Raw genomic sequence first — 26876 nt, forward strand, 5'->3', positions numbered from 1 at the left:
GGCAGCCAACCACAGAAGATTGCTTTGGCACACTGAGGAGACAAAGCTATAATGATTCTGAGTACAGAAAAACATGGATGGGGGCTGACATTTTATAAGACTTTCTCTTACTGAATTGGAATCAATTTTCATTGATTATCATCTCTAGCTATAGTGGAATGAAAATGTGATTTCTAGCACTGCATTCATTTTTTATAAAATTAGACAACAAAAACCTATCATAATAGAAACAGTAAGAATGTCTGTTATTCACTGAAGAGAGGTAGGCTGGAATGGATATGATGAATTAGGTTTTGGACACATTTTAATAGAGATGGAACTATGAAGCCAGGAGGGTAACTGAGGTAAGACAAGCTCCACATGGAGTATATGCTACAGCTGACTCAGAAATCCAGGGCACAAAATGGTCAGCCAGAAAGTTACAATGAGCAGCATTGAACAAAGGAATCAGAATCAGTAAAAGAGCAGGGGCAGGAGGCAAGACCCAGAAAGGTAGGAGAGGATGGCACAGGAGGCCATCTGAACATCCTCCACAACACTGGAAGTAATTTGTGATTTGAACAGACATTTGCTAAATGCTTGCTATTTTTCAAACAGTCTATTAGCAATTTTTTATGTAACATTAAATTTAAGCACATTTTATAGAAGAAGATCATGGCTCGGAGAGAGAAAGAAACATATCTAAGACTATAAAGTTTTAGAAAATGAGTCTGGTTAGGATTCAAATTCAAATTGGTGAGAGCTTGTCTCCAATGGTATATTTAGTATAGTAAATAGTATATATAATTAATATTAGTATAATAATAGTATATATATAAAATAGTAAACAGCCAATGAAATTCAGAATAAAGCAGAGAGTGTGCAGAATTTGAGTGGGGTTGCAATTTATAACAACTGATTTTATGAGGAATGTGTGTATTAGATCAATGGGACTTCAAGAATGTTTCTCAATTAAAGCAAATAAAATCTTGTTTCAGTATTTGTCAGGGAATGGTTCCAGGACCCTGAAGGATGCCAAGTCTGTGGATACTCAAGTCTCCTATTTAAAATGGTAGTATTTATATGTAACATATGCATATATTCTTCTACACTTTAAATCACTTGCAGATTACTTATGATACCTAATGCACTGTATTGCTTAAGTAATGACAAAAGAAAGAGAAAAAAAAAAAGGCTATATCTAGCACTGACTGAATTCTTCCAATATTTTGCTCCATGGTTGACAGAATATGCAGATGTGGAAGTGGTGAGTATGGAAGGCTTCAGTGCAATTCACAGATATTTGGCACTGATTTGCAGCTGGTGTGGTAGGTTAGATACAGACCAACAGCTTAGAACTGTACCTCTAACTGGAAGGACCTAGGCAAATAAGTTAATTATCGAAGTTCATTTTCCACATCTGAATAAGTGAGTCTGATCTGTCACTTTTTAAAAGAGTTCTACCTTCTGTTTAAGCTTTAATATTTCAGCAATGATGTATGAATACACATACATTTGTTTTCTTTCTTTTCAGGTGTACTCTAGCATTTTTAAGGTCATTTCTAGTAAACACCAAATAAGCTGTACAAAGAAGAGAAAACTCTAGGGTCAGAATATGAGGGTTCAGAAAAGGAGTTCTGTTGATCACTGAAGATCTCATAGAACCAATGAAAGGAAAGCAAAAGAAATCTCTGTAGATGAAGGTAACATTCTCTTCGTTAAGGGAGCAAAAACACTTGAGGAAAAACTGGGTAGAATCTATGATAGAAAAAATCGTGGAACAGTCCTGCTGTCAACAGCAAGACTCTATAGTGGATTCAACAATGCTCGGAGATTATTTCTAGCAATAATTAGTAATTAAGGCCTGAAGGCAGAGAATTCGTAATTCCTTTCAGTTACCCATGGCAGCATGAGCTTTTAGCACATTCTGACACTAGTGTTAAAGTGGCTACTTTGAATACAATCATAAGGGGACAGGGAGTAAATTAAGAGAACAGAGAAATGCTCAGTCAAGTTGACCAATAAAGACACTGTGAGAGGAGACTCAAGTGGTGATCATGCAGGTGCTAGGTGAGGCAGTTTGACACTGATCAAAGTGTAGGAGTTTGGTTGCAGATGATTATGCTGTTTAAAAAGCCAACTACTGAAGCCACTATGATGGAGTTCAAGATGGCAAACTGGCACTAATGAACTCTGTTTGAGGAAGGTAGGGAAAAAGAGTTTAGGAAACAGTTAACAAAGACACCTAATGTATTTCTAGCAGAAGCTGGCTCTCTAGCAGGAAATGGCTGGAGAGACAACAGGAGGCTAGCTTTTATCTCTGTAGGACAAGAACTACTCAACATGAATTTTAGAGGAGTAGAGGAGAATGAACTAATCTGTGTCGGCCTATGTCTGAATGAGGGAGCAAGACTGGAAAGAAGAAGATGAAACAGGCAAAACTCAGGAAAGAAAGAGTATACACCCCAGAGGCATTTCATCCTCAAGGACTTCGGAAGTGATTCATGGCATGTGGAGGTAAAGGAAAACAGAAGGAACGAGCTCTAGAAGAAAATCTGTTTAGCTGAAGGCATGCTTTAGGGTATGGACAGACCTCACACCCTCAACATTTACTATACATCCATCTCAGAAATCCCTAGGCTTCTCAACTTTGATCTTAACAGTGAAAACCCAGTAAGTTTCTTGTGGCATGAAGGACTGATTTATCCAAATCTAATAATATTTTTTCTTATCATCATCTTCTATGACTACTAAATTTATCAAGTAATAGAAATCTTCAATTTTTGTGAAAATACCTGAACAGTAAATTATATATAAAGTCATACTGTGTGCAAACATGATGATAAAAATATTTGTACATTAGCATACAGATTATAAAATGCTTTCACAAATAACCCAATTTAATCCTTACCAACAGCAACTGTGAGACAGGGAAAGAGAAACTTGCAGAAAGTCAGTGACTATGAAATAACACACATAAGAGTGATGGAGGGAAGGATTAATCTTGTTTTTCCAATTTCAGACCTGTGCTCACTACATGAAACTCCACTACTCCTGCTGACTTACATACACATATGCTGTCTTATTTCAAAAAGGATTTCAGCTGACTCACACCTCTTCTTTCCCACACATAGAAAATGAACATTGAATTTAAACAAAATGATGTAATTAAGTAATTACTGTCTCTATTAATAAATTTTGTCAATACAAGTTTTGAAAACAAAACATATGAATTAGCTTTAATTCATATAGCTGTATCTAAACATCAGCTATTCAGGCATTTGTTTTTTTAAAATAAAATTCATTCTGGACTAAAATAATAAAAAATCAAACTTAACAGTGAGCACTAATACAATTAAGTCAATTTCACTGTATTGCAAGAAAACCAATGAAATAGAATAGTAAAGGAAAATTCTACTATTAAAAATTTCTCCCCAAACCTAAACTTAATTTTAAGAAATCTGGGCTGCAAAGTGTGCAGAATCTGGCATGTGATGCTCCAGCCATATGCTTCTGATGCAGCACTCTGGTAGACCTCATCTTTTCCTTGATTCTTTCTCCCAGTGAGAAATTCTTCCTCTGTTCCACTATCTCTCTTACTGTATCTATTGATTATAAAGAGATCACAAGCATATTAACTTATCACCAGGACAATAGCTGAAGTGGCAGGCAACATTTCCACTTCTGCCCAAACTAAATTATATAAAGATAAAATTCTCTTCTTGGATTTTAAAGATTTATTTTATCCAAAATGAGAGAAAATTACATTAATGTAGAGAAACAAAGTTAATAGGGAAGTATCACTGGAATGCAAATCACTATAGAAAGATGATAAAATCAAAGTCTGAGAAACTATCATAGCTAAGACAGGTCAAGAAAGACAAGAAAGCCAGGTTAATTTATGTAGTATCCTGAAAGACAGTATGAATAGAAAAAAATAGCAAGTAAATATTAAAGAACCCTAAATAATTATGGATTTTGGCTAATAATGACATATGAGTATAAACTTATTAATTATAATAACTATATTGCACTAACACATGTGTGATGCTATTATAAGAGGAACAGCAGTCTCAGGACACCCATGAACTCTATATAACCTTTTCTGGAAGTTTCCCATTCAAGCACTAACCAGACCTGATTCCACTGAGCTTCCAAGATTATACTAAATTGAAAACATTCAGAGCGGTAAGGTTTTAGACAACCTTCCTTGAAAATGTAAACTATTCTCAAATGAAAAGTAAAGGAAAATAATAAAAAACACTTCAAACAAACATAACTGGAAACTCATTGTAGGAGCTTAATATGTTAGACTGAGCAAGTTCATTGCTTAGCTCAGAGCTTCTGGAAGTTTTGCAAGGACAGGAAGACCCCCGAGAGTAGCTTTCTGGAGAGAAAGGCACACTCATTTAAAGATTCAGGTCCTGTGAAGTAAGACTACAATATTTTTGTTAATAATTAAAATGCTGAAAGTACATTTATAAGATCTTTTTCAGTAGCAACAGTTGTTCATAATAACTTTCTCCTAAACTTTGACCCCCAGAAGGTTAGCATTCAGGAAGCTCAGCTGCTGTCTAACAAACTTAATTAATCAAAAAGTCATTTCCGAGCTGTAACTATGAGTAAAAGCGCTTCAAGTGTCCTAGCAAGCCTACAAGTTAATCAAAATGCTAATGCAGTACAAATTAAAGTTGTGATTAACATTTCACAGTAGCTGCTTAAGTGAATTGATCACACAAATGGGTTAAGCATTACTCATTTCCTAAAGCCCCAACCGGGAGAAGGGTTGTTATGTGAGTGTGAGGAGAGGAACTGGGGATAGAAGGATCCTTTACAACAGCACCACACTGTCAATAAACCATCCCTGAGATGCCATACGAAAGCATACAGGCAACTCACCCAGGAGGAAACAGCTTTCCAAATTATATTATAGTCTCTGGAGGGAGATTGCTTGTAAATTCACAATAGTAAATAAAGGTGTATAACACCACAAAACATATACAGTTGTATTAGTTTTGGAAGTGCTGAGCCCACTGGCTCTGCTGCATCCCTAGCAAGGATGATGCTTTGTTTTAGGTGATTTTGGTCAATGTACTGAAGAGTTAAGATGAAGCTCTGACTGTCTGGACTGAATGTTCATTGAAGTGTGGATATTTTCATTTGGAAGAATAAATAATTAAGGACTAAGTTCATGTAGATTGATTTGCTTTAAATCCTTAGCCAGTAGCAAGAGTTCACCAAGTTTCTACAGAAAGAAGGGGTCCTTGGTGATCTGGCCAAGGAAGTAGCCTGAATTAGACCCCATCCAGGTCTCTTACGAGTTTGATAAGGTCACATGAAAATGTTTATAGTAAATGGACTACATGTATTGGTAGACAATTCAAAATTTGGCAGCAGAAAATCTTTTAAGTTGTGGGAAAACTTGCATACACACACACAATCTACTCTTCCTACCATCTCCTATTAAACAACTAGAAAGAAAAAAACCAAAATGTTTATTTTATTTGTTCATGATGAACAGGTATCTCCTGCATGCCACACTATGCCCTAGTCATCTTCCCAGTCAGTAATGTTACAGCTATTAGAAGTTAACAGTATAACTCAGCTATGAAATCCTCCTATAGTGTTAGCATTCCCTGACACAGACCCGCAAAGCAGACATATTGTTTACATGTAAGCTACTTACCTTACTTTTATCAAAATGATCTGGAGAGATCTTCTGAAACTTACTGTGCTACCTACTTAAAGAAAAAAATCTCATTTTGTCTAATTAGAAGCATTTAACATTTGAAAGGATTTAACTAAGAATACAGCAGAGTCACCTAACATTTGTAATATCAAAACATTCTTGCAAGTATTGGATTAAGGATTACACCAAGTACTTCCTATTTAATCTTGGTAATACCTTTCACTGCTAATTGTACTTGGCTCTAAAAGACTAAACCCCACTCATTCAGATGATTGTGACATTTTTCAATATACTCCCACTCACCAAGCCCATGCTAGTGAACATGAGGTAAACACACTCACTTTCCTCTATGGTATTTGATTATTTGGGAATCAAATATTTTTACATGTAACCTCCACAACACGAATGAATCATTTACTAATGAAATCTAGACTAGCACATTTACAGTTATACTATCATTCATTCAAAATTGTTTCTTTTTTTCCTATGTTCCCTTTTGTGGCACAGAATGTAACTCAAATATTTTATTCTCTCCTCTTCACATACTCTAACATGGACACATACTTGCAGAAACAGATGTATTGTTTATTCATTAGCATATTTAAGAACAGTGAAGCTGGGGTTGCAGCTCAGTGGGTAATGCACTGGCCATAACATACCAGAGGTTCTAAGTTTGATCCACTGCAATGGATTAGTGGAGGCACGCAAGCCTGTAATGTAATCTTGGCCACTTCTAAGGTGGAAACTAGAGAATCAGGACTTTAGGCTCATGTCTGGACTAAGTCAGAGACCCACCTCATTAGGCTAGATTAGACCCTGTATCAGATCAAGACAAGAAAACAAAAAGGAGAAAAATAGATTGAAGATCAAAGACTAAACAACCCAACTGTATCAATGAAGTTTTAAAGATTTGTTTTTGCAAATTCAAGAACTTATCTAAATAGAGAAAGGTATATCATTCCAATATAACTACATGTTCCCTTCCTCTATTTATGCAGTTGGTTAAAAATTATTAGTTTTTTTTTTTTTTTAAATCTGAAAACAGATCTACCATAAGATCCAGGTATACCAGTCTTGGGCATAGACCCAAAGGACTTTATATTCTACTACAGAAACACTTGCTCATCCATTTAATGCTGCTCTATACTGAAATTGGAAACAACTTAGGTGGCTATAAACTTATGAATGAAGGAAAACGTGGTACATTTACACAATGGAATATTATTCAGCTATTAAGAATGAAATTATGAAATATGCAGGTAAATGGATGAAGGTTGAAACATTCATCCTAAGTGAAGTGACCCAGACCTACAAAGAACTAGAATGTAGCTAGTAAAGGGCAAGGAAGGAGGAAATCTTCCAAAGGGATAAAGGAGAAATTAGAAGAGGAGGATTAACTGGAGAGGATAATGGGAGGGCAGAGTAGAGGGAATGTTGAAAAGGACAACTACATTAAAGGTCTTTGAAAAGCCTTATGTAAACCTACTATTGTAGAAGATTCCTAAAATATATACATATATAAATGAAATTCAAATGGATTTAAAAAATAATGGGAAACAGTGCCAGAACCAGATACCGTATACCTCAAAAAAAAAAAAAAATCCCAATACTAGGCATGGGTTGCTTCTTTTTTAATCAATGGCCAAAGCACAGACACCCAATGAAACATTACAGGCTATTGATAATGTTATTGGTTACCTTCCACAATCTGAAAGTAAACACTGTTGAAGACATCACTTATTGAGTCACCAGAGTTGGAGAAATTGAGCTGGTGCCCAACTAGAAGCTTCATCCCTACTAACATTCATAGTGCTGGAAGGGGATATACATGTTATTAGAAGAGAAACATAATTATTGATCTTGCTCAGCTAAGACTCCTACAAGCTACAACAGTAGAACAACAGTGACCCAACTCCTACTGACATATTGCTATACACATAGAGAACACCGCTGAATCCTTATCATTGCAGCTTTTTGCATCAGATGGCAATTAACACAGAGATCTACAATCGGACAACACACACAGAGTAAAAGACTTTGAAGTACTCAGCCCTAAATGGGATATCTGTATCACACCTTTCCCCTCTCAAGGTTCAGGGATCTATGCAGAAGAGGAGGCTTAAAGGTTGTAAAGAGCCAGAAGTGATGGATGACTCAAAAGAAACAGTATTTTCCAAACACAACAGGTTTTATTCTCATATGAACTCACAGACACCATGACAGCATACACAAGAACTATGGAAAGAAAAGAAAAGAAAAGAAAATAATTGATAAGTTCAAACTAGAGAAAATCCCAGTGTGAAGAAAGGGAAATATGCAGAGTCCCCATCTCTATTCAAGAAACTACTGACAACTGATAGCTGCTAGGAGGGGTAAAATCAGTTTTCTTCAATGGTGTATGTGACTGAGTACATTAGCTACAACACAGAGCAGGAATCATGCTCAAGAACTGTTTTTCAGTGTTGTGGTGATATTTTGTTTGTGATCTAACAAATAAAGCTTGCCTGGAGATCAGAACGCTAGCTACTAGAGGCCAGGCAGTGGTGGCATACACATGCCTTTGATCCCAGCACTTGGGAGGAGGAAACTGGAAGTGATATGGCTGGGTGGTGGGAGAGAAAATAATAAGGAAGGTAGAGACAGGAGCTTGGCTCCTCTAGTCTGAGGATTTGGTAGAGGTAAGAAGTGGCTGTGGCTTGCTCCTTTGTCTCTCTGATCTTTCAGCATTTACCCCTTTACCTGACTCTGGGTTTTTATTATTAAGACCAATTAGAATTCATGCCACAGAGTATCATTTATTACATTTTATAGTTAGCATGATCAAGAACAGGATTTCAAAGGTGAAGCCAGGGCCAACTGATTGCATTATAACACAATTAACAAATTAGAATCTTTTAAGCTATTTTTAAGAACTAGAGTATATAGAGTAACTTTTACTTTTGTTATAATTGATGTAAATGGAAATGTCAATAATAGTAAAATATTAAAAGAAAAAAAACTACGACAAAAAACCCAACCGAAGAAAAAACAAATTTGCACATGTACAGCATAACTTTGATATGTAATTTGTAACTGAATATGATTAAAAAACAAAAACAAAAACAAGGCTGAATTATATTTTCTGGCTTGAATTTGGGAGAATTTCTGTCACTGTAACTCTATTTTCTTTGGTGAAAAACTTCCCCAAACACTGTTAATCCAGCTACACTTCTCATAATTTAAAGGATGGCTCAAGTAAAAGATATGCTTCTATGAAACAAAAGGCATAAAAATCTCTTTTGTAGTAAATTACTATGATGATGGAGAGCATTTTAGAGTGAGTACACCCACTTCCTTGAGCCTTCTAGGTGTTTTCCTTTATATTTATTAGGAAGGTTCCACTTGTGCTACTTTGATAGATACCAGAAGTTAAGCCCCTTGCTCTTGGCAGCAGAGGAACAGAGGAAATTTACAGGTAAAGCTCCTGGTACTGAGTAGAAACCATAGCCTGCATGAGCATGTTCAGGTGCCATGTGAGCAGCAATATAATTTTCAAACAGCCAGAAGGGCTAAAGCTTGGAAAATGGCTTGAACTTAATGCTTTCTAAGAGTCAGAGTTGCTATCCTGTATCAAATGGGAAACGAGTGAAAAATCAGTCACAGGAATATTAGCAACCTGACTTGTTCTCCACATTTCCAATACCTAATACTCCTTCTCTTTCCTGGTTTACTTTTATCATAGTATTGCAAACCAATTGCAGGAATGAAAAGATTCAGGCTAAGAAGCTTCCAGGTGGGTTCTAGAAGGCCAAGTTAAGCATTTAAGACCATTAAATATTCTAAGAAATTTGAAATGAAGAAATATGATCCAGGTACTATAAATTATGCTTGCGAACAATATCAAATGATATAAATTATTAAATCAAAAAGGTCATAAAACAAGATGATAAAAATTAATAAAAGAAAAAAAACCTAGCCAGGCATGTATCTCTGTGTGTGTAAGTATATAAAGCAAAGACCTCCTAAGACAAACTGAGCTGCACATAGCTCTCAATGAGGCTGAAAGCATGGATTTTGCAAGAATAAGGGTTAGCAATTCTTTAACTACATCAGGAGCATTTGGAAACAGAGAAGCCAAGTTTTTTATTAATGGTCAACAGGTATTTCTTAAATGATAAAGGAGCTATACATTTAAAAAGGAGAAAAACTACAATTACTTTTTGGTGTAAGTTTGAAAGTGTGGGTATCCGATGATAAATATCAATGTTTTTCAGATACACAGGACAAATGGTCATAGATATGTGTGTGAACATCATTAGAATTCTTGTTTTGTCTATATAAAGCGCCTACAAACAGACACAAACAAAGTGATAAGGAAGTGCTGCAAGACTAAAGCACAAGAAACCATAGCAGGAGAATGTGAAAGATTCAGACAGGCCTGAATGGCTTTCACCAGACAAACTGGGACAATTTGAAAGCAAATAATGATAGCAAACATGTTACTCAAAAGAATAATACAAGCAATTTAAGAGTATACTTGTTTAAATGCAAAAAGAAATAAATATAATATAATTACAGGAATAATGGAATTAGAAAACCACAAGAGTGTTAACTGTATTAGGTACGTATCTGCAATGGATGCTGACAAAAATATAGGAAAGGTAATGAGAAATAGGATACTCATATGACCTAAGCACAACTCCCTATAAGATATTTATTAGAGAAAAACACAGTTTCCGAGTGTAGAGGGTAGTGGATACAACTTCAAGTGGTAAAAGTTACTATCATCAGTAATGGCTGCGTTCCTGTCATGAATCTCCTGAATGTAATACATTAACAGGGCAAAACATCTCTGTTGTGGTATTCTTGCCAGAATATGGAACATGAGTGCAATCACAAAGAAACACTTACTCGGCAAGCTCAAATTGTGGGGCACTACAAAATCATGGCTAAGAAAGCGGAGGACACTAAGGAGATGTAACAAATGAAATATGGGATCCTACACTGAAACAGATTCCTTTGGGTGAATATGGAAAAGGAAAAGTTTTACTGAGTTGGTTATGTAAGATAAATTTTGTACATGATATTAGGTGACAACTATAATGTTAACCAATTTATTTGCAAAAATAAAAATGTACTTCATTCTGTACCTTTCCTGCAAGCCTTCCTGACCCCACTGTTCATTAACTGTCTTTGTGAAAAGGATGAAAAAAAGCCATAGCAAACACAAATGAGTATCCAGGGCTACAGCTGAAAACCCAGAACTTTAACCCTGTAAAGCATGACTAATGAGGAATGAGAAATCATCTTTCTACAGAGGTAGATCATGTGTTAGCCACAAAAGTGTGATGTGTTAAAGTCTTATTTCCCTCTGAATTTCTGATACCCTATGCTTACTTTATTTTACATGGTAACACTTTTGAATAATAAAATGTATTGGGTGTGGTGTCACATGCTTTTTATCCCAGGAGACAGGCAGAGGCAGAATCAGAAGCAGAGGGGTAGAGAGGCAGAGGTAGGTGTATCTTTGTGATTTTAAGGCCAGCCTGGTCTACATAGTGAGCTCCAGGATGCCCAGGGCTACATCAAGAGACCCTGTCTCAAAACATTTACAACAACAAAACCCAAAAAACAAATGAAGAATAATAAAAATGTCACTGTTTCTTTATAAAACACTCAAGTATTTTAGAAAAGCAGAAAGCAGAAAACAAAAACCATACTAAACCTGTCACCCAGATATGGGTGCTGTAAATGAATTTATCAATGAACTATTACAAATTATAATTAGTTTGAGAGGTCCTAGGCTATTTTTGAACCTTTACCAATTTAAAGAATGTCCTTCTACTTGTACTGGTAGACTTAATGTACCTTTACAAACACTTTTAAAAATTACATATTTTATGACAGGAATATTTAAAAATGTAAAATGTATAAAGTCAAGATCTCTCATAATTCAATCTTGTCATTATACATCTTTCATCAAAACCTACTTCCCTGTGGGCAGGTACTTTCTTGCATCTATGCTGGAGAAACCCTGAATCATCTTTAGTTTCTCCTGCCTGCTAAGAATTCCTGTTCATTCGGTCAGCTCTTAAAAAAGCTATTCAAGTGGGGCCGGGAGGGGGGAGGACAGGGGAACCCATGGCTGATGTGTAAAATTAAAACACACACACACACACACACACACACACACACACACACACACACACACACACACAAGCTATTCAAGGACCATTTTGGATCCAAGCAGTTCTCATCTACCACATCTATACTATTCAACATTCCTTGATTCACTGTCAAACACTCAAGGTATTGAAACCTCATTGATAGGATTTTATACTCTTCTTTAATGCTCATGATGATATGAAAAAGCTGTTACAGTGCTCTTCTTTTAAATTATATCACAAGGGTAGATTTTCTTTATATATTTCAATAAAACAACACTGCAACAAATACTTTATATTGATTGCAAAAGGAGATAAATGGGTCTAGGTAACATTTATTACATTGGGTATCAAAACATTTTCAAAATATAAAACAGGGCCATAGTTTTCACTATTGTTTTGTGGGTTTAGAAAGTAATTATTTATTTTTTTTATAAAAATTATGTTAACATGAGAGTACTACTGTTATCTTCAAATGAAGTACTGAATATTTGGGAATATTGATAGGTATTATTAATATCACTAATGAACCAGTGCCCCAAAGCTTTCCCTCTTTAGAGTGAAATCTAAAATCCACACTAAGCTTTAGCTCTTCCCTGAATAGGCTGATCCTATTTTCTCCACAATCTCCACTTCTACCTCTTTTTGTGCTATTTCTATCTATATCTTTTCAATGTTTTTCAATAGCCATTTTGATTTTCTAATTAGACCTGGTGGCTTCCTACAGGACAGTTTCAGTAACTGCTTATTTTATTAATAAAAATCCCAGAGCCAGATATTGGGGTAAAAACTGAGAGATCAGAGAAGCAGAAAGAATCCAGCCATGTTCTTACCACTAGGAAATCCTAAGCCAAAGAGAGAGCTACTTCCTGTGTACTCATGCCTACATCCTTTCTGTGCCCTGGCATCTCACTTCCTCTCTCTGCCCAGGTACATCATTTCCTGTCTGTTTGTACAGACCTCCAGACATCTAAGGTTAACTAGTGCTAAGAATTAAAGGCGTGTGCCACCATGCCTGGTTCTGTTCACAGTGTGGCCATGAACTCACAGAGATCGGGATGATGAATCTCTGCCTCCCGAATGCTAGGATTAAAGGCGTGTGCTACCATTGTCTGACTTCTATGTTTAATATAGTGGCTGGCTTTTTCCTCTGATTTCCTGATAAGCTTTACTGGAGTGTACAAAGTATCACTATAGCTTCTGTGTGGAGAACGTACACCACTCAAGGCTCTATGACTTCACCTTCCTCCCTCAATTTTAGAGTTTCACTAGGAAGCCAGGGTAGACTCCACTTTGTATATAGCTCAGGTTGGCAGCTAACTCAAGATTCTCCTGTCTTTGTTACCGAAGTGCTGGGATTATAGGTGAGTGCCATGACACTTGCCTTGACTTACATTTTTTTACTTTCAGCCTTTGCTATCTTGGATTCAAGATAAAAGTATGGATTCTTCTGTCTTATTACTATATGCTCAATGCATGTAATGCTCCTGGCACACACTTCTCTTTCAATACGTTCTGGTTTAAAGTGATTGAAACTGACTTTATAATATATTTTTATTCGTTTTTCCTTAGAAAAGTACTAATTTGATTCACCAGGTGTTTCTCAACAATGGTAGAATAAAAAAGTTTTAAATGTAATAAAATTAAAATATGGATACCAGAAAGGCTGTCATACCTGACATACTCTGAGAGCTTGGTCTAAGACCGTTTTGGTATCAGTGTCATAATCTGGGCAGGGCAGCATAGCTCGGCTGAGATGTGCCTGGAGCAAGAGATGTGCTTTGGTGTGAGGACTGTCAAATGAATGAGGATTTAATTCAATGGGAAGACATTTCGCCAATTCGCTGTTTGTATGGTCTTCATTGTGTCTTACTGGCAAGTCTGTGTATTCTTCTGCATCCTGTAAAACAAGACAAATTTCAACTTAATAATCAAAAACATAATAATTAATGCACTTCTCACTGATATTATTTTGTGGTCTGAGAATTGAACATGCTAGGTAAGCATTGTACCTTTCCAGCCACATACCTAGCTGTGATTAATATACTTTACTTGCTGATGTTTAAAACATGATTTATAAAAATGACAAATAACCATATCCCTTCAAATCTTGTTTTATTTAATATTATCATTAATACATAACTAAAGATAATATACAATAAATTTGAAATCCATGAATACTCACGTTTTTTAAAAAGTAAAAAAGTTAATAGAGGACCTACCAGTTGTTACATGTTATTATGACAGTGGGGCCACACCAGGTAACAACCCGAAACTGTGTTCCCACTAGGGAACACAGACAATGAATTCCATAATGTGCAATGAATGCTATGATCTGCTAAGAACAGAGTACTACAGAGTCTTTTAATTTGGAGAACCTGCTTTGTTCAGAGGGTTGGGAAAAGCTCTGTGAAAACAGTGAGGCTTTTGATCTTCAAAGAGTAGGACAAATAAAGCAGTGCTGGAAAAGGGTCAGGAATGGAACTAGTGAGGTGAGCAAAGGGCAGAGAATAGGATCGTCAATAAAAACTCATTATCAGACTGTTGTGTACTACTATAGGTATTTATGACTGACACGATAGACACCAAAGCCTAAATGGAAGTAGCCTGTTCTATTAAAAGCAGATTTATCTACTTTCTTAGAATATTTTTTGTGAAAGAAAAATCTTATTTTTCCAAATATGTAGTTGAGATTCAGCCTACTGCTGTTGGTACAAGAATTTAATACCATCTGTGGTATTAGGGATGAGTAATGTTACAAACGGTTTGATATCATTTGGAAGGACAAAGCATGCGAAACAGTGACTCTCAAGGTACTGATCATGGAACACTTGGTACTTAGGAAACGAACTAGATGAGCCTTACTATTGCCTCGCTTACAGTATGGAGCCTTTTCAGGGTGTAGTCCAGAAAGGCACAATCCAAGTAGACCAGGAAGGCTCCCTGAACTGAAATGGAGTTGTAAATCCAAAGACATGAAGGTAGTTGAAGGTTATGATTCAGTACTAGAGAAAATAATTACACATCAAGGGTGGGGAAGTGGAGAATGTGTGCACATGAGTTCTAGAAATCAGCAGGAATTCCTCTTTGAGTCTTCATCAGAATACTGTCTAGGCGCCCTTTCTCAGGTTGGAGAACAGTTTTGAAGTAGCAATGAAATAATTTTATGGGTGAGGGGGTCACTACAACCTGAGGAACTGTATTAAAAGGTCATAGTGCAAAGAAGGTTGATTAAAAACTGGTCTAGAGAATATATATTAGAAAATTACCCAAAGTTAGGAGAAAAAAAATCATTGAAAAAACGTAAGACTTTACAAGGAACAATTTTTCGCATTGAAACAGTGCCTTGCCTAATTTTTATTCCTACCCCAGAGCAGAAAAAATTCAGTCCATAGAATACAGGGTGGTCTCATTGACTGTACAGTGAGTACTACTCTGGATCTGCCTAAAAAAATCATAAATCATAAAGAGATCACATACTTTCAAGTAAATTAACTAAATTCCAGAACAAAGCTCAGAAAGATTTATAGGCTTACAAAAATTCTTGAAGGTGAAATTAATGATTACCAGGCAAGCAAAATAAAGCAGGAAAACAGTGTAACAGGGAGAATAACCATCTATGGAAACTGATAAGGAACTAACAGACTGTAGAACTAACAAAGATACTGAAATGAATGACAATTATTCCAAACAAAAATTATGGATGCAATGAAGTTCCTAATATATAACAAAGTAAAGTAGATGATTAAAAAGCATTTTTTTTTCTTGTAGGAGAAAAATGGAAAGATAAGGTTCTTTTATTACTAATAAAGTAATACAGTATCATTGGAAGATAGGACTGTTTAGCTAAAAATATATTATAAATCCTAACCATTACAACTAAAGCAGGAAGACACAAGTTATAACCAACAAATCAACCTAGAAGAAATAATCTAAGAAACATAAAACTTAAAAAACTTAAAAAAACCCCGCAAAAAAACAAAAAAATCAAAGAAAAAAAATGAGGTGTATAAAGTATGTTTTTATACCAGAAGACAAACACGTTAGATTAAACATTTAAATCTAAGGCATATTAACAATCATGGTAAGTATAAATGAGTTAGATAACCATAATCAAAGTCAAAGATTACCTGAACAATAATGCATGACTCAGCTACATGTGACCTATATACAACATAAATAAATGAGAGAGAATAAAAAAGATATGCAGTTGTAACAGGACAGTGACTATGTTAAATTCAGATACAGTGGATTTTAGATGAAGACAAAGCATAAAGAAGGCCATTAGTTCTTTGAAGGCCTGGGAGAATTTTGTGCTGAATCTATTTGGTCTGGGGTTTTTATCAGTTGGGAGATTTTTAATTATCACTGCACTATGGCTACGGATCTGTTTAAACTGTTTATTTCATCTTGATTTCATGTTGAGGAGTTAAATACAAGATGAAACTCATCCAGATTCATCCTGAAAATTCTTTTAGGTTTTGCAGTTTGGTGGAATACAAATTTTTAAAGTATGTCCTTATGGTTCTCTAGATTTCTTCAGTGCCTGTTGTAATGGCTCCCTTTTCATCACTGACTTTATTAATTTGGACCCCCTCTTTCTTTTAGTGAACTTGGTTAGAGGTTTGTCAGTCTTGTTAATTTTTTTTCCCCAAAGAACCAACCCTTCATTTTATTGATTATTTGTATTGTTTTTGGTGTTGGTTTCATTTCATTGATTTCAGCCCTGAGTTTGATTATTTATTTCCATCTACTCTTTTGGGGTGCTATTTCTTCTTGTTTTTCTAAAGATTTCAGGTGTATCAGTAAGACATTAATATGATTTTTTTTCATGTGAACCTCCTCTTAGAACAGCCTTCACTGTGCCCTATAGGTTTGGGTATGTTGTATTTTCATTTTCATTGAATTCTAAAACAAAACAAAACAAACTTAATTTTCTTTCTTGATTTCTGTCTTGGCCCAGTTTTCATTCAGTAGTAAGTTGTTTAGCTTCGATGAGATTGTTTCCTTTCTGTCATTTTTACTGTTGTTGATATTCACCTTAGTCCATGGTGGTCAAACAGGATGAAGGATATTCTTTCAATTTTCTTGTATGTGGTAAGAGTTGCTTTGTATCCTAATATCTGATCTATTTTGGAGAAAGCTTCATGAGCTACAGAGAAGAAAGTGTACTTTTTAGTGATTAAGTGTAAAATCTTGTAAATGCTTGTTAGGTCCATTTGATTTATGGTGTTAATTAACTCAAGAATTTCTCTGGTTAGTAAATTTTCTCTGGATGACTTTTCTACTAGTGAGAGTGAGGTATAGAAATCATTCACTATCACTGGGTAAGGGGCAGTGTGTGATTTTAGATGTAAAAGTGATCTTTTATGAAGCTGGATGACCTTGTATTTGGTGTATAAGTGCTTATAATTATAATATTATATCCTCTTGGTGGATTTCCTTTAACAATAATATATAATGATCAAGTAAGATTGATTTGGAGAATGTGTAATCAATACTCTAAAAGTCAATAAATATAAGTAACCTTAATAATTATGAAACTTGCAAAGAAAAAAAAAAACTATTATCATGTCAATTGATGTAGAAAAGAAAACTAAGCCTCACATCTAACCCAACAAAAACGCTCATACAAACCTAGGGAAGGACACCTTCTCGATGTTGTAAAGAAGATCCCAGAAAGCTAGTTAAAGGCTAAGTCTCTATAGTGAGTATGTTCACCCTGAGATTAAAAAAAAAAAAAAAAATCAAAACAAGAACAAAAAAATAAAAACAAGCAAGTTTGCTCTGTGTTTTAATACCTCTCTATTCAGCATTATTACAAGGGTTCCAGCCAATGATCTAGACAATAAAAAGACATAAGTAAGAACCAAAACTGCCATGATTTGATCATCAATGCAGAAAACCTGACAAACAGCCAAAATAATCATCTATAACTAACCAATTAATTTTAATATGTAGAACTAAAATTTTGGAAACTGAAAAATTCAATGGTATTGCATTTTACATATTATGTAATTTTATATAATTACATAAAATTACAATTTTATATACTGCTCATAATTTTATGAGGAGTACCTAAAAATGAACCTACTAAATATGTAAAATCTATATAATGAAAACTATGTAACACTGATATGAAAAGTTCAACAAAATCAAACTAAATGGACATGTATCCCTTGGTTGTCTGAAACTGACCTACTGACTTAAAACAGTTCCAACAAGAACCACAGAAATTCTTTCCTGTTTTCTTTTGACAGAAATTCACAAGTTGGTTCCAAAATTCATAATGTGGAGGATCTAGAAAAGCCAAAACTCAAGAAAAGGACACCAAAATAGAAAAGCTAGCACTATATGACTTTAAGACTTGTTATAAGGTAGGCATAGAGGCTTATGTGTTGTAGGCTCCATACCAGGAGTCTCAGGCAGGAGGACTGTTATGAGTTACAGGTCTGCCTGGACAACTGGGTGAAAAATCTTCATCTTCCTTCCTTCTTTCATTCGTTGTTGTTTTCTTCTTCTCTTCCTCCTCCTCCACCTCCTCCTCCTCTTCTCCTCTCTTTCTCTCTCTTTAATTGTTTTTGAGACAAGGTCTTACCATATAGCTCTAGTGCTGTTCTGGAACTATGTATATCGGGCTGGCGTCGAACTCAGAGATCTGCCTGCCTCTTCATGAGTGCTGGGATTAAAGGTGTATGCGACCTCATCTGGCTTAAGAAAGGTTTTTAAGATATATTCATATATAAAAAGGAATTTAAGTTTGCTCACGTAGATCTCATCTATTTCTCTGTCACTGGGCAATCCTTGTGTCTTTCCTAGGGTCCTCTTTACTAGGTAGCCTCCCTGGAGTTGTGAGTAGCAGTCTAACATCTAGTATCCACCTATGAATGAGTACATACCATGTTTGTCTTTCTGAGTCTGGGTTACCTCACTCAGGATGATTTTTTTCTAGGTTTATCCATTTGCTTGCAAACCTTATGATGTCATTGTTTTTCTCTGCTGAGTAGTACTCCACTGTGTATATGTACCACATTTTCTTTATCCATTCTTCAGTTGAAGGGCATCTAGGTTGTAGCTATTACAAACAATGCTGATATGAACATAGCTGAGCAAGTACCCTTGTGGTATGATTGAGCATTCCTTGGGTATATGCCCAAAGTGGTATAGCTGGGTCTTGGGGGAGACTGATTCCCAATTTTCTAAGGAAGCGCCATATTGATTTCCAAAGTGGCTGTACAAGCTTGCAGTCCCATCAGGAGTGGAGGAGAGTTCCCCTTGCTCTACATCGTCTCTAGCATAAGCTGTCTTCAGTGTTTTTGATCTTAACCCTTCTCATGGGTGTAAGGTGGTATCTCAGAGTCATTTTGATTTGCATTTCCCTGATGATTAGGGATGCTGAGCAATTCCTTAAATGTTTTTCAGCCATTTGAGCTGTACATGAGCAAACTGGACATGAGGGCGGGTAATGAAGGGCAAGGGTCGAGGGAAAGAGAGCTTAGGAGAGCGGGAGATCCCAGATGGATTAAGAACAGAAGGGGAGAACAAGAAATATCATACCATGATAAATGAAGACCACATGAGAATAGGAAGAAGCAAAGTGCTAGAGAGGTCCCCAGAAATCCACAAAGATCCCTCCATTTTAGACTACTGGCAATGGTCGAGAGAAAGCCCCAACTGACCTACTCTGGTGATTGGATGGCCAAATACCCTAACTGTCATGCTAGTAATCTCATCCAATGACTGAGGGAAGAAGATGCAAAGATCCATGGCCAGGCCCCATGTGGAGCTCCAGGAGTCCAACTGGCTAGAAAGGAGGGATTGTATGAGTGAGAATTGTTGAGACCAAGTTTGGAAAAAGCACAGGGACAAATAGCCAAACTAATGGAAACACATGAACTATGAACGAATAACTGAGGAGCCCCCAACTGGATCAGGCCCTCTGGATAAGTGAGACAGTTGATTAGCTTGAACTGTTTGGGAGGCACCCAGGCAGTGGGACCTGGACCTGTCTTTAGTGCATGAGCAGGCTGTTTGGAACCTGGGGCTTATGCAGGGACACTTCTCTCAGCCTGGGAGGAGGGGACTGGATCTACCTGGACTGAATCTACCAGATTGAGCTGAATCCCCAGGGGAATCTTTGCCCTGGAGGAGATGGAATGGGGGATGGGCTGGAGGGAAGGCGGGGAGGACAGGGGAATCCATGGCTGATATGTAAAATTAAATTATAAAATAAAAAACAAAGGGAAAAAAAAGGAATTTAAATGGAGTTACCATATAATGCAGGGACAATATCCCATCTAGACACCATATGCTACCAAATAAAATCCCCAGTAATAGGAATGGGTTATATCTTGTTGAGTTGTCTGTCAATGGGTCATACAGAACCTCCCTACAACATTATAGGCTATTCTCAATGGTACTGGTTTCAATCTACAGTTAATGATAAGCAATCACTATTGCTGAAGACATCACATACCAATGTCAGCCTCACAAATTCTTAAAAGGTTTTAAGAATTATTTCATGTAAAGAGGTGCAACATTGTTAGTTTAGAAAAACAAAAGTTAAAATCTTTAAAATTTGTGTAACTGATAAACCAAGTGTTAAAAGGAATGATGAAAATCTTGACCAGAATGTAAGATGTTCTAATCGCTTTGGAAAAGTTTCATATTCACTCAAACTTAATCACACACCTGTTACATGACTCAGTCATTCCATTTTTACTGATGTGCCCAAGATACAACCACACAAAGCTTGTATGCAGAAACTGACAACATCATTAACATCAACAAGTGAAGAGATAAACATCTACATTCTACCAAGATGCAAATTTTTACTATTCAATAAAAAGAATTAACTGTCAATACTTTCCACAACATAGGTTAAGTCTCAGCATAATTATCCTGAGTGAAAAAAGCTATATCCTTTTCCAAAGAGCATATCCTAGGATTTCATTTACATAGCACTTAGTAAATACAAACTTATCTATAGTGACAGAAAGCACAGTGGTGACTGGCCAGCACTCAAGAGTTGAGGAGGCTAGTGTTCATATACATGGGAGTAAGATAACATTTGTTTTGAAATTGTGGATTTCTCCTTTTGAAATATGACAGAATGATGAGACAATGCCATCAGGTTTTATTATTTGGACTTCATTTGTATAATAAAATTCAAGTATTCTATTAACTATGTGTCAATATGTACTCAACTATCCATATATAGTATTTATTTATAACATTTTACATTAAAAATTTTTCATTTTCTATTAAAATAAAAAAGTTATATGTATGTGTATGTGTCTTTGTGAGTACCCAAAAATGAAAGCAATGGTTATAGTGTTAGATCCTCATGTTTGATTAGTGTATTGATAGGAATATTCCTACTTAGAAATTTTGAGTATAATGAATTAATTTGACAAAGCATTTGTTGAATGCCTACTTCTGGGATAAAGAAGGCCCCAGTAGTACCTAAAGACATTATCAAATCAACTGCACACATCCATGGAAGATTGACAGAAAGACAAACGTTGTGAAGAGATAACTGGAAATATGAAAGACTCCAGCAAGATACTTGACCCAGTTAGAAAGGCAAAGTAGTGTCCTGAAGAAAAAAGTAGTTAGGATATAAAGGAGCTATGAAGGGAGAAGTAAAGAGGGCCCAGAGAACACCTTTCTTTAGTGGGGAGGAAAATGGTGAGGTCAAGAGAGTGAAAAATGTGTGTTTTAATTAATTTAATACAATTTGCTGAATGAGTAGATTGAATATTATTTATTAAATCCTGTTTTAACTATAATAATTTGAATAAATGTCAAATTTCTTTTTAAATTTTGTTTTGTAACAGTCAAAACTATGATGGATTTGCAGAACACTGGCCTTTTGGGTTTCCTTATGTGAGAAGTATATAACAGCAGTTAATACATTGCCTCTAATTTCATCATGGTTTTACGAATGTCATTTCTGCTCTTTTCTTTTTTGAAGTCACCTACCAAAAAGGAAAGACCAACTACATATTTGTCTTAGTTCAAGTAGCTATTGCTGAGATTAAATGCCATGACCAAAATGCAGGTTGGGGAAGAAAGCCTCACACCTCCACATCAACATTTATCATCAAAGGAAGTCAGGACAGGAATGCAAAAAGGACAGGAAACTGGAGGCAAGAGTTGATGCAGAGGCCATGGAGGGGAGCTGCTTACTGGCTTGTTCAACATGATTTCCTCAGCCTTATTTTCTTATAGAACCCAGGACCATCAGCCCAGGGATGACACTACCCACAATGGGCTGGGTCCTCCTCCCACATCAATAACTAATTAAGAAAATGCCTATAGCCTGCTTTTATGGAGGCATGTTCTCAATTGAGGTTCCCTCCTTTCAAATGACTTTAGCTTGTGTCAAGCTGACACAAAACTAGCCAGTACAATATTGTTTGGTAAGAATTAAATTTCAGGATAGAAGTACTGTCATCCATAAGGCTGACCTAACACCATCTTGTGTCTAGGTTCCATCTAGATCTTCATCAGCAAGTCCATTTCATATTCCCTGGCTTGTCAACTGGCATAAGGAAAAAAACAAAACAAAACAAAAAACAGAAAAGCAAAAACCAAAACCAAGGACAGACAAAGAAGAAGATGGCTCAGAAATTACAATGTGCTTTTTTCATTCTAGGAAATTAAAACCATATTAGGAAATACAATTTATACAGATGAATAATTATTTAAACTGTAGTATCAATCGCTGTTATTGAGAGAAGAGTGTTGAAGAAGATGGGATATGCTGGGAAGTTTCCCAGAGAGACAGTGTTTATTCTTGGCTTACAACAATTTACAAAATAATGAGAAACGACCTGCATTCCAGGAGACTAGTACAAGAAGGCAAATTAAGAATAAAATAAAATTTAAAAAGGTAGGTAAAGATGGCATGAGTTTGAGCCTCCAGGAGGAAGATGAGAATAGTATAGAAGGTAGGAAACGCTCAGTGAGCAGCACTGTCAAACATACAAAATCTAATAAAAGGGACAGCAGCAATCCAGGAAGTTAGGTGTGAGGTGGAAGGACATAGCAGGAAGTTTTCCTGTGTCCCGGCGGTGGTTGGGACATATCTCTCCCACTCACATCCCCCAAGTAAACATAAAGAGGCTTATATTAATTATAACTGCTTGGCCATTAGCTCAGGCTCATTACTGACTATCTCTTACACTTCATTTAACCCATAATTCTTATTTATGTTTAGCCACATGGCTTGGTTCCTTTTCTCAGTTCTGTCTTCTCAGCTTGCTTCCTCTGTATTTGGCTGGCCACTTCTGACTCAGCCCTCCTCTTCCCAGAATTCTCCTCTCTGCTTGCCCCGCCTAATCTTCCTGCCTGGCTACTGGCCAATCAGCATTTTATTTATCAACCAATCAGAGCAACATATATTTACAGCATACAGAACAACATCCCACAGCAGAAGGAGGAGGACAAATCAGAGTAAGGACTGTACAACAAGCTAAAGGTGTACTTTTATCTTAGATTTTTTTCTTTTTTGTTGTTCAAAAACATAACTACTTCTCATCTTTTACTGAAAAAAAAAATGTGGTGACTGTTTTATTATTAAAACCAAACTGGATCTCCAGGTTTGGAGTATGAGGAAGATGAGACTTAGTATTTGCAAAGGTTAAAGGAAATTTTTGTTGTTATTTAGAGAAATGATCATACTCTGTAGAACAATCTGGACCAGGCTGGCCTTGAGAACTTGTGGTGATTCTGCCTCAGCCTCTCATGTGCTGTGATTAGAGGTGACAGCTTCAAGGCCAAGCCAGACTCATAGTTTGTAATATCAGGACATATAAGTGAGCTAATTGTCTTATTTGGTACTAAAGAAATAAAGATGTGCTCGAATGCCAGAGAAGAAACTCCTGGTATTGAAATGAGAAGCTACATATTTGAGCAGGCCTGAGTATACACATTACTTACGATGCTTGAGAAGTTATCTGATAACTTTGGCTTTTTTGGTTTTACTTCTCAGTCTCAGAATCCCAACTCCATGTGAGATGTGACTCCAGTGTTCTCTAAACTGTGCCAATTCTGCCTGAATGACCCGATTTACTCTTTAATCCCTTCTTCTCCAGGCTTGTGAATGTGCTCATTGCCAGCAGTATCAATATCAGGAGAATCTGAAAACAGCTGAGTACATTTCAAGTTGGAAAAATGTTCTGCAGTACAGCTATCTCAGTTGTATGCAGGGTTATGTGATTGTCAGTGTAGGGTAGCCAAAGACAGCAACGTACTACTATGGTAATACCTCCTAGTAGTACATGCAACAATTTTTCTGACCTAAAAAGACCTGATTTCTTTGCAAAATTTACATATACTTTAATTAATAAATTTTTAAGTGTTTAAATAACTACAATGGCAAGGTCTTAGTGTACTGAAATTTTTTTTTAACTAATTGTATATTTAAATGTGTTATCTATACACAGTGTCACACAAAATCAGATGGAATGATATAGGATAGTAGGAATTCCAGACTATAGATAAATATAAAATAACAATGGGACAAATATTGGGAGAGGCACATGAAAAGGGCTTGGGAAGGTATTTTTGAGCAGTTTATGACTTTTTAAAAGTCAAAACATGGATCAGTTAGGGCACAGATATGTATTGAAGAGGGGGGAATGATTCATGAGAAAATATACCTTAAAAGACACCATTCCCACTGTGGTTCAAACATAAGTTATGCTTGCATGTATGCTTGCTAACAGCACAGGCCCAAAGTACCTCATCCATCTGGTTAGTTAATAAATTCTTAGGTAAAACCGGTCTCCCGAATTTCAGTTTGACAGACTATACTTTTCAGATCATCAAAGCAGTTATTTGGCTTATAAATATTTATAAAACAAAATTAACAGTGATTTCTATAATTAAAAGTTATACACAGTAAAAAGGTTTCATCATCTAAAGCTGTTATTTCCTTTGTTGATTTTTTTTAAGGTTACAGCAGCATGGGGGCTTGAAACCAGAATCTCTCACCTGATAGGCAAACACTACCACTGAGGCCCCTGATTCCAAAGATCTTTCTGCTCAATGTTTAAATTAAATGGAATTCAAAGAATGTGGTCTTAGAGCTCCACAAATCCACAGTGTGGGTGGTGTGGGATGGGACAGCTGAGGGTGAGTGACCAGAGAATTGAAGGTAGGTCCTTCAGCCTTGCTGTTTGAGCTATGAGTCCTTCTGAGACTGACTGTATCTCCAAGCTCAAATTCTTATCTTAACTTGGGGGTTGGTATGAGGATTCAATATAAAGACTTCCTGTAAGAGTGAGGTATTATAATAATGACTATGATCTCCATATCTGATATCATACATGATTTGAACTGACTTAAGAGTCAATTACTTGAGTTTTAGTCTACAATTTTCAGTTATATATATGTTTATAACTATGTAGGTTTGTTTTACCATCTCATATCAAATGCTTTTTCCTGCCAAACCAACCTGTTGGCTACTCAAACAATCACAGAATTTTAATGTCATTCAGTCACAGAAAAGATTGGTTCTTTCAAAGACAATGTGCTCCTGTTACAAGAGATAGTTAAAGTATACTCAGAAGTTGTATCCTCTTGAACTACAGATATAATATTGTGGGCTTTTGTCTCTGATCCCAAGCAAGTCTCTTTTAAATCCCTAATAGTTCAAGGTTGAAAACAAGTACTTGTGTGGGTGATAAGGTAGCACACTTTTCTCTATACCTCAGTGGAACTGACTGAAGATACTGTGTAGATGGGAGAACGAAAGGACCATTTATCCTCACATGTCCAGAAAAGTCACATAATTTTGAAACCTTACATTGTTTTCTAATCAATGCTCAAATGGTATGATTCACACAAATGGAAAGTCATTACTGATTTTCAGATAGATGAATAAAAGTATCACTGGCCTCTTGCTGTTGCTGGCAGCTTGAAAACGGAACAGAAGCAGAGTTGAAATGAAGACTGAAGACAACTGCTATTTAATTCTCCACTGCTCTGCCAGACCCTCCTGTGAAAGTCATGGACATTGGTTTGTGGAATTTCATTTCACAATTTTCTAAGCTCTTCAGCATGTGACATGCTTGCTTCACCACACTGCTTAGCTCTTATGTCCCCACAAGTATTTTATTATGATGTATGTTTTAGAAAACTCACGAAGGAGATTTTTAAAAACTCAGTTTAGACTGGTTAGAAAAGCAGTAATCTCATGATCAGCAGAACTAGGAAAACAATCCAAATCCCTGGTTAAAAACAAACAGCTCAACAAAAACTCTTTCTAGATACTTCTTCACCAGGACATATAGAATTATTTACCTCAAAATCACTCTTCTAATATTAAACAAGTTGTCTAATTTCCTGTGTGTGATCATTGACTAAAAGGAAGGTTCATTTTCTTATCTACATCATGTAGGTAATTAAAGGAAATTGAATGTGGGTAGTGAAGCTTTTATATAACAGGGATTGAAGCTGAATGGAGGGCAGCAAGGTCAGTGGAGTCCATTATATTTTTATGTGAGAGGCTGGTTGTTATCCCTGGCCTTGTTTATTTAGTGCAGGCTGGACAGACTACTAACTACAAATCTGTGTCTCTGATTTGCTCAGCTGTCTTTGAATAAAGACATCTTCCACTGCAAATGCTAAATGACAGTGATTGACAACCTGTGATGAACTCTGCTTGTAACCCCCTGCTACTGTTTTTAGATTACAAAAGAAAAAAAAAATACAGAATGAAGAAATGCCTTTCATAATTACAAATGGTTCCTGCTGTTCCTTCAATACTTTTCATTTTGTCCCTGTTCATTACAAACCTCAATCTGTTCTATAGCCCCCATAAACTCTGCTTTTAAACATAAAAATTTAAAAATGAATGGATGCTACTACATCTTGCTTCTGTTTATCTATTGGTTTTTAGTCTGTAGGTGATAAATATTTGTACACGATGTTTTTTTTCTATGATGCCATACAACTTGCTTTTCTGCTATGAATAACCTCGTATGTCTGCCTTGGGTGAAAGCTTCTAGCCATCAGTAGATCCTGGCATTTTTATTTGATATGTAATCTCACGT

General features: G+C 36.1%; 1 protein-coding gene across 2 annotated transcripts in view; it reads right to left on the reverse strand.

The window, feature by feature from the left end:
• Ascc3 (activating signal cointegrator 1 complex subunit 3) overlaps positions 1-26876 on the reverse strand; it is a 310799-nt gene that overhangs the window by 17893 nt on the left and 266030 nt on the right. For both annotated transcript variants that reach the window (XM_036168670.1, XM_036168671.1), the window contains one exon: positions 13487-13711. In XM_036168670.1, the coding sequence (XP_036024563.1) occupies positions 13487-13711 (225 nt within the window). The remainder of the gene's footprint in view (positions 1-13486; positions 13712-26876) is intronic.

This window comes from Onychomys torridus, chromosome 19, assembly GCF_903995425.1.
Source record: "Onychomys torridus chromosome 19, mOncTor1.1, whole genome shotgun sequence".
Lineage (NCBI taxonomy): Eukaryota > Metazoa > Chordata > Mammalia > Rodentia > Cricetidae > Onychomys > Onychomys torridus.